Source organism: Elephantulus edwardii, unplaced genomic scaffold (assembly GCF_000299155.1).
Source record: "Elephantulus edwardii isolate Elephantulus edwardi_28Jun2011 unplaced genomic scaffold, EleEdw1.0 scaffold00001, whole genome shotgun sequence".
NCBI lineage: Eukaryota > Metazoa > Chordata > Mammalia > Macroscelidea > Macroscelididae > Elephantulus > Elephantulus edwardii.
In genome coordinates, this window is record NW_006399751.1 from 42,065,208 (window position 1) to 42,073,243 (window position 8,036).

General features: G+C 39.7%; 1 protein-coding gene across 1 annotated transcript; it reads left to right on the forward strand.

Moving 5' to 3' along the window:
• The first annotated feature begins 3,148 nt into the window (after positions 1-3,148).
• LOC102868558 (40S ribosomal protein S2-like) lies at positions 3,149-4,009 on the forward strand. The gene has a single exon (XM_006878811.1). The coding sequence runs from the start codon at positions 3,149-3,151 to the stop codon at positions 4,007-4,009; it is 861 nt and encodes a 286-aa protein (XP_006878873.1).
• Positions 4,010-8,036: the final 4,027 nt, after the last annotated feature.

Sequence of the window (8,036 nt, forward strand, 5' to 3'; positions counted from 1 at the left end):
AAGTAAGATGGCAAAAAAAGCGCAGGAAGTAATGTCTAAAATCCCTAGGTATCAGAGAGATGCAAATCAAAACAATGAGATATCATCTTACCCCAGCAACAGCAGTTTAGTTCAACAGGGCAGCAAACAACAAATATTGTCAAGGATGTGCAGAGAGGAATGTAAAATAGTTCAACCACTTTGGAAGGCAGTCTGGTGCTTTCTCAAAAAGTTGGAAATAGAAATATCATTAGACCCAGCTATCCCACTACTGGGAAAATACCCTAAAGAAATCAAAGCCATAATACAAACAGATATATGCACATCTATGTATATTGCAACATTATTCACAATTGTGAAAAGATGGAAGCCACCCAACTGCCTGTCAATAAACCAATGAATAGAAAAACTGTGGTACATTCACACGATGGAATATTACACAGTATTAACTATTGCAAGAACACAGAAACAGCCCAAATACCACAATTGAGTGGATTAATAAATTATGATACATTCACATCATGGAATACTATGCAGCATGCAGGAACAATGATTTTGTAAATTACTACCTAAATAGGGAGGGACTGGAGATAATTATGCTAACTGAACTAACTCAGTCCCATAGGACAAATATGGTATAAGACCATTATGGGGGGTAATCATAGGGTCACACAATTTCATGTGTTGAGGGAGGGGTGGGTAAAAGAAATGGGAAAGATATGGTGTGAAAAACAATGCATATGAACTTTGTAAATAAACCAGTTGTTTTTGTCATTGTTGTTATGTGCCATCAAGTCACCTGTGACTCATAGCAACCCTATGTACAACAGCTCTGAAGTCTACCCTGTCCTGAGCCAGTTTCATTAACTTTGACACACTTACCCTCATTGCCTAGTTACTGTAGCAATCTATATCATCCAGGGTCTTCCTTTTCTTCACTGTCCCTCCTCCCTTCCAAGCATGGTGTCCTTCTCCAAGGACCAGTCTCTCCTGGCCACATGCCCAAAGTATGTTTCACCTCCAAGGAGAAACTTGGTTTCACACTCTCTCCAAGACAGACCTATTTGTTTTCTTGGCAGTCCATGATGTAATCAAGACTCTTCGCCAGCACCACAACTCAAAAGTATCATTTATTCTTCTGTCATTCTTCTTCATTATCCAGCTCTCTGATGCATAACAAGTAATTATGAAGACCACAGCCTGAATCAGGTATACCTTAGTCTCTAGAATGACATTTTTGCTTCTCAGTACTCTGGAAAAGTTCCTGACAGATTTACCTAATGCTGTTCATCTTTTGATTTCCTGAATGCTAGTGCCAAAAGTGTTGATTGTAGATAGAAAATGAAAAATTTACTTTAAAAAAAATAATGAACTTGTAAAACACTATACAACATAGATGAGTCTGGAAGACAGTGTGCTGAGTGAAATATCTCAGTCACAAATGGACAAGCACTGCATAAGACTGCTATTATAATACAGGATTGACACAGGGTTGTGGGGGGAGAACAGAAAAAGAGTGGATTGATAGTGAACACTGCACTGGAACAGATGAAGGAAAAGACTGAAAGGAATGTATGATTAGGCACTATATGTCTGACCACAACCTGGAACAAAATGTTCATTACAAAGTGAATCAGAGAGAGAAAGGAGAGGAAAGGAATAAAATGTATATCAATAAATAATGAAAATTCATCCTTTCTGTAAACTTTCATTAAAGTTGCAATTTAAAAAATATATGTTCCTAACATGCCTCCGGAAACCCTATAAACTTTGATAACTGTTGATAGTTGTAGAGGAACTTCAGGTCTTTTGTTCATAGGGTCACCATGAGTTGTGCTCAACTCGAAGGCAATCAACAACAACTAAGCTGTAAAGGATATCTTTAAAGTATTACAAGACAAAGATATGGTGTAAAGACTAACATTTGCCTATCTTAAGCCATGGAATTTTCAATTGCTTCATATGCATATGGAAGCTGGACAATGAATAAAGAAAAACAAACATAAATTTATGTCTTTGAATTACAGTGTTGAGGAAAAGTATTGAATGCATCATGGACTAAAAGAACAAAACAAACCTGTCTTAGAAGAAGAGCAGTCAGGGTGCTCCTTCGAGGCAAGAATGCTGATATTTCATGTCACATGTTTTGAGCATGTTTTCAGGAGACACCAGTCCTTGGAAAAATGCATCATACCTAGAAAAGGGTTGGTAAAGGAGAAGAGATATTGAACATTGTGCAAAGATTAAGCAAGGTTGCAATCTGTCACCATGAGTTAAAGTCAGCTCGACAGTATCTATAACAACAATAGAGCCTCAAAAATATAGGAAGCAAAATGAAAAGAGGTGAGGAGAAAATAGATAGTTCAACAGTAACAGTTGGGAACACCAATACTTCTTTTTAAATTATAGATATAACTAGAGAGAAGACCAGAAGGTAACTAGAAGATTTGAATTACAATTGAAACGAATTATACCTAACGGATATCTGAGGAACACCTCAAATAACAAAAGCAAACTTATTGTTCATGCTTCTCAATTGCATATAAAGGATCCTTCAGGATAGACCACAAATTAGCCCATTAAACAAGTTTCACTATATCTTAAAAGATTTGAATTATGTCACGTATAAGTTGATGCTAAAATAGGATACAATGTGAAATCCACAAATATGTGAAAAGAAGAAATCACAAAGATACTAAAAGATATGTAGAGATGAATGAAAGTTAAAACACAACATATCAAGGCTTATGAATTACAGCAAAAGCAGTGCATAGAGGGAAATGTATAGTTGGAAACACTTATTTCTGAAAAGAAAAATAGCTCAGATAAGTAACCTAAATTTCTACCTTAAGAAATTGGGAAAAGAAGAGCTTATTGAAATACAAAGTAGATACGAGGAAAAAATAACAACAAAACCCCCCAAACCTCTTTTCTATGGAGTCAGAACCAACTCAGAGCTAAACCCCCCAGTGGGTTTCCAGAGGGTGTAATTTATATGGGAGGAGGTTGCCCATAATTCTCCTGCAGAGCTGTTGGTGCTTTCGAACAGTTAGAAAGGCTCAGCCTTTGTGTTACTAAGGCAACTCCTTGTGGGCTACACTGCCAGAGCATTCTAAACAAGAAAAAGGAAATAATAACAAGAGCAAGTTTTTTTCTGAGAAAACACCAAATGGCGGATGACGCCGGTGCAGCCGGAGGGCCTGGAGGCCCTGGAGGCCCTGGGATGGGAGCCCGCGGCGGTTTCCGCGGAGGCTTCGGTAGCGGTGGTCTGCGGGGTCAGGGCCGTGGACGGGGCCGTGGGAGGGGCCGCGGAGCTCGAGGAGGCAAAGCCGAGGACAAGGAACTGGGCCACCTGGTGAAAGATATGAAGATTAAATCATTGGAGGAGATTTATCTCTTCTCCCTGCCCATCAAGGAATCTGAGATCATCGACTTCTTCCTGGGCATGTCCCTCAAGGATGAGGTGTTGAAAATCATGCCAGTGCAGAAGCAGACACGTGCTGGCCAGCGGACCAGGTTCAAGGCCTTTGTCGTCATCAGAGACTATAATGGCCATGTTGGCTTAGGCGTCAAGTGCTCCAAGGAGGTGGCGACTGCTATCCGTGGGGCCATCATCCTAGCCAAGCTCTCCATTGTCCCTGTGCGGCGTGGCTACTGCGGGAACAAGATTGGCAAGCCTCACACCGTTCCCTGCAAGGTGACTGGGCGCTGTGGCTCTGTGTTGGTGCGTCTGATCCCTGCACCCCGAGGCCCTGGAATCGTCTCGGCCCCTGTGCCTAAGAAGCTGTTGATGATGGCTGGAATTGATGACTGTTACACCTCAGCCAGGGGCTGCACAGCTACCCTGGGCAACTTTGCTAAGGCCACCTTTGATGCCATTTCAAAGACCTACAGCTATCTGACCCCAGATCTCTGGAAAGAGACGGTGTTCACGAAGTCTCCCTACCAGGAATTCACAGATCATCTTGTAAAGACTCACACCAGAGTCTCCGTGCAGAGGACTCAGGCTCCAGCTGTGGCCACCACCTAGTAGATTTTCTATAACAAATAAAGTGAATTATGCTCTAGCAAAAAAAAAAAAAATAAGAGCAAAAATTAATAAAACAGAGCATAGAAAATAAGTTTGTTCTTTTAAAAAATCAACAAAATTGCAGTAAAGAAAAATTGTCACCAATAGTTAAAACAGAAAAAGAATTATTTGCAGAAAATATTTTAATATAAAAATGATTGAAAAGAACTTGAAAAATTACTATTAGAAGAAAGTTCAACAATCAATAGGGATGACAGAAGATGATTCGATGGCTTTGGACCGTGGAATTGGAAAAGAGTACTGAATATCTCATGGACTGCCAAAAGGACGAACAAGTAAGTCTCAGAGAAAGTGCACCCAGGGTGCTCTGTAGAGGCAAGAAGGATGAAACTTCATCTCACATACTAATGCCAGGAGGTGGCATTCCTTAGGAAAAGACATCATGCTTAGAAAGGTGCATAGTCAGAAAAAAAGAGGAAGACCCTTAACAAGATGTATTAATGCAGTTACTTTAACAATTCCTTTGTGCACAGGTTTCAGATCTATTATTCACAGGGTTTCTGTGAATCATAGTTAACTTGATGGCATATAGTAATAAAAATAAATTTGTACAGAATTTCTGTTTCAGACATCATGTCAATCTCCTACACATAAAACTAGTGAGGTATTTTCCATTATTCCCATTTTACAGGTGAATAAACTGAAGCACAAAGATCTCCTATCTGATAACTTGCATAGCCATGCTTGAAATCCAAGAGCTTTTATTTTCAGTCATCCTCTTTTTTCTTCCCCTTTGCTTGCAGAACTTGGCTTTTGTTCAAGTATCCCTCTCTATATGTAGCTAACATGTTAAAAAAAAATAATTACATATCAAATGAGTAAAATAATTTGATAGTAGATTTTTTGCTATTTTTATAAATGCAAAATGCTGTTGTTATGTGCCATCAAGTCACTTGTGACTCATAGCGACCCTATGTACAAGAGCCCTAAATGCTGTTCTATCCTGTGCCAACCTCACCATCTCAAACACACTCATTCCCACCACCCCAATCACTGAATCGATCCATCTCATCAAGGGTCTTCCTCTCCTGAGCCGTCCCTCCACTCTCCCAAACATGATGTCCCTCTCCAAGGACCAGTCCCTCCTTGCAACATGCCCAAAGTATGTCAGACGAAGCCTCAGAATCCTTGACTCCAAGGAGCATTATGGCTTCACCCTCTCCAGGACAAAACTGTTTGTTCTCCTAGCAGTCCATGGTATATTCAACACTATTCTGCAGCACCACAGCTCAAAGGCCAGATTGAAAAAAAAAACAACAACAAAAAAACCCATCATCACTAGTAAGGAACAGACTTACTAGATTTCTGGTAAATCTTCACTTTTCTAGGAGAATTTTAGAAAAACAGCCTTCTCTTTCTTCGTCAAGCTATTGTTCTTCCTCAAGCTGTTATACTCAGATGGGAACCAACTGAAAACTGAGGATACATTGAATGATATTAGAGCCAAGAAAGTCATAGCAACATGTCAACAAACTCTCTGGATTAAGTAAACCTGAAGCTTACACTTCTAGGGATCCAGTTTGGATTTTCTGTCACTTCATCTGAAATAATCCTAGTAGAGAATTTGGTTCTAAGAAATGGGCTATTATGATTATAATAGACTGCATACATTAGGATTCATTTCCATCAAAGAGATTCAAAATAGCAATGGCTTAACTAAGAATCAAGTTTATTTCTTTCTCCTATAAATCTAGGATAATCCAGAGCTGCTGTTGTTGTTATGTGCCATGAAGTTTCCTGTGACCTTTAGCAACTCTATGGACAACAGCTCTGAAGCCTCCCCTGTCCTGAGCCAGTCTTACTGACTCTGACACACTTAACCCACACTATGCCAGTTATTGTATCAACCCATCTCATCCAGGATCTGCTTCTCCTGCACTGTCCCTCCACCCTTCAGAGCATGATATCCTCCTCTAAGGACCGCTCTCTCCTGGCCATGTGTCCAAAGCATGTGAGACGGAGCTTCAAAATCCTACCCTCCAAAAAGAAACTTGGTTTCACCCTCTCCAAGACAAACTTACTTGTTTTCTTGGCGGTCCATGGTATAATCAAGACTCTTCTCCAGCACCACAACTCAAAGGCACCGATTCTTCTTCTGTCATCCTTAGTCATTGTCTAGCTCTCTAATGCATAGCAAGCAATTGCAAAGACCATGACCTGAATCAGGTGCACCTTAGTCTCTAGACTGATATCATTGCCTCTCAGTATTTTGGAGAGGTCCCTGACAGCAGATTTTCCTGGTGCATGTTTCTATTGAGCCTGAGGTCTCATTCTAAACTTACTTCCCTCTTGGGAAATTTCTTGTTGGAAGATTTTTCTTTTCTTCCCAATAGACTTTGAAACAGAGGCATCTAGAGATGTTGAAACTATGCCTATGCCCAAGAGGCTTCTAAAGATGTTGAATCTTGAAAGAAAGGACATGAAGTTGGCAGAGCCTCTGATTCTCCCCAGAGATTTTTTAATATCTGTTTGTTAATGAAATAACATTTTATTCATTTGTTATAATGAATTTTTTCATTTCGCTGACAGTGGTCAGATCTACACATCAAGTTGTTATGTAACAGCTGTCTTGTGGTGTTAGTGGAAAGTGCTGACTATCCCTTGCACTTCCAAAAGAATGAACAAATCTGTCTTGAAGGAAGTATCGCCACAATGATCTTTACAAGCAAAGAAAGCAAGACTTTTCCTCTCTTCCTTTCCTCATCAAGAGAGAGTAATCTTTGGAGAAGGATGTCTTGCTTGGTAAAGTAGAGCAAGGTAAAAAAACACAAAGATCTCAGTGGGATGGATTTGTACTGTGGCTGCTACGTAGAATCAAACACATGTACTGATGGCATAAGGCTGGCAGGGTTTCTTTCTGGGATCACTATGGTTTGGAGCTGACTCGATGGCACCTAACACACACACACACACACACACACACACACACAGAGTGAGCGCGCGTGACAGAGAGAGAGTGCAAGCGAGCGAGCGAGAGCACTTTGTGACAGTATAGAAAAGGACACTTGTTTATTCCTTGGGCAACCAAGTCTAATTCCATAATGGGAAGGTTCTTATTTATAGTTGAGAGACTTTTTCTAGTGACTTCTTCCATAACAAGTTCTATTTTAAGGCAATCTGCCATATTCTTTGCTTTTGTTTTTGTTTTTTTAGGGGATATATTATTTTTTATTAATTTTAATGAAAGTTTACAGAGGCTTTGGATTTCCATTCATTCATTGTTGCACTTTTCTCCCTGCCTAACCTTCCCCACCCCGCAGTTTGCTCTTCTCTTTGAAAAGTAAAGGAAAAATTCTTTCATTGTTATACAATCCCTCCCCCCAAGTCCACCCCACTATGTAGCCTTCGTTCTGGACTCCTGTCATGACAATAATACCCAATCATACATCTCTTTTAAACAGTTCATTCCCTCATCTGTTTCAATGAAGTATACATAATTTATCCAATCTTTCTCAGTCTCCACCCAATCCCGATGTCAGTCCCATTTTACAACAGTGACACTATGCAGTTGTCCTTTTGGGGTATTTCACTCAGCATAATGTCCTCCAGAGTCACCCATTTTGAATAATATTTCATGAGTTCACTGGTTTTCTTTTGTTTTTCATAGAAAGTGTTTATTGTAAATTGATGAAGTATATGCAAACTGTGACAAACATAGGTTATGGCTGTATGTGAACAAATAACTTTGTTTTTAAAAAATAATCAAGGATGCCTTAGGCAGAATATTAAATGATCCAGGAAGTATTAAGTGAAGATGGAAGGAATATACTGAGTCATTGTATCAAAAGGAATTGGCAGATACAGAAGAATTTAATGAAATAACAATTGAGCAAGAGCCTATGTTGATGAAGGAAGAAGTTCAAGCTGCTTTGAAGGAAATAGCAAAAAATAAGGCCCCAGGAATAGATGGTATACCAATTGGCGTATTTCAGCTAACAGATGCTTCCCTGGATGTGCTCACCAAGTT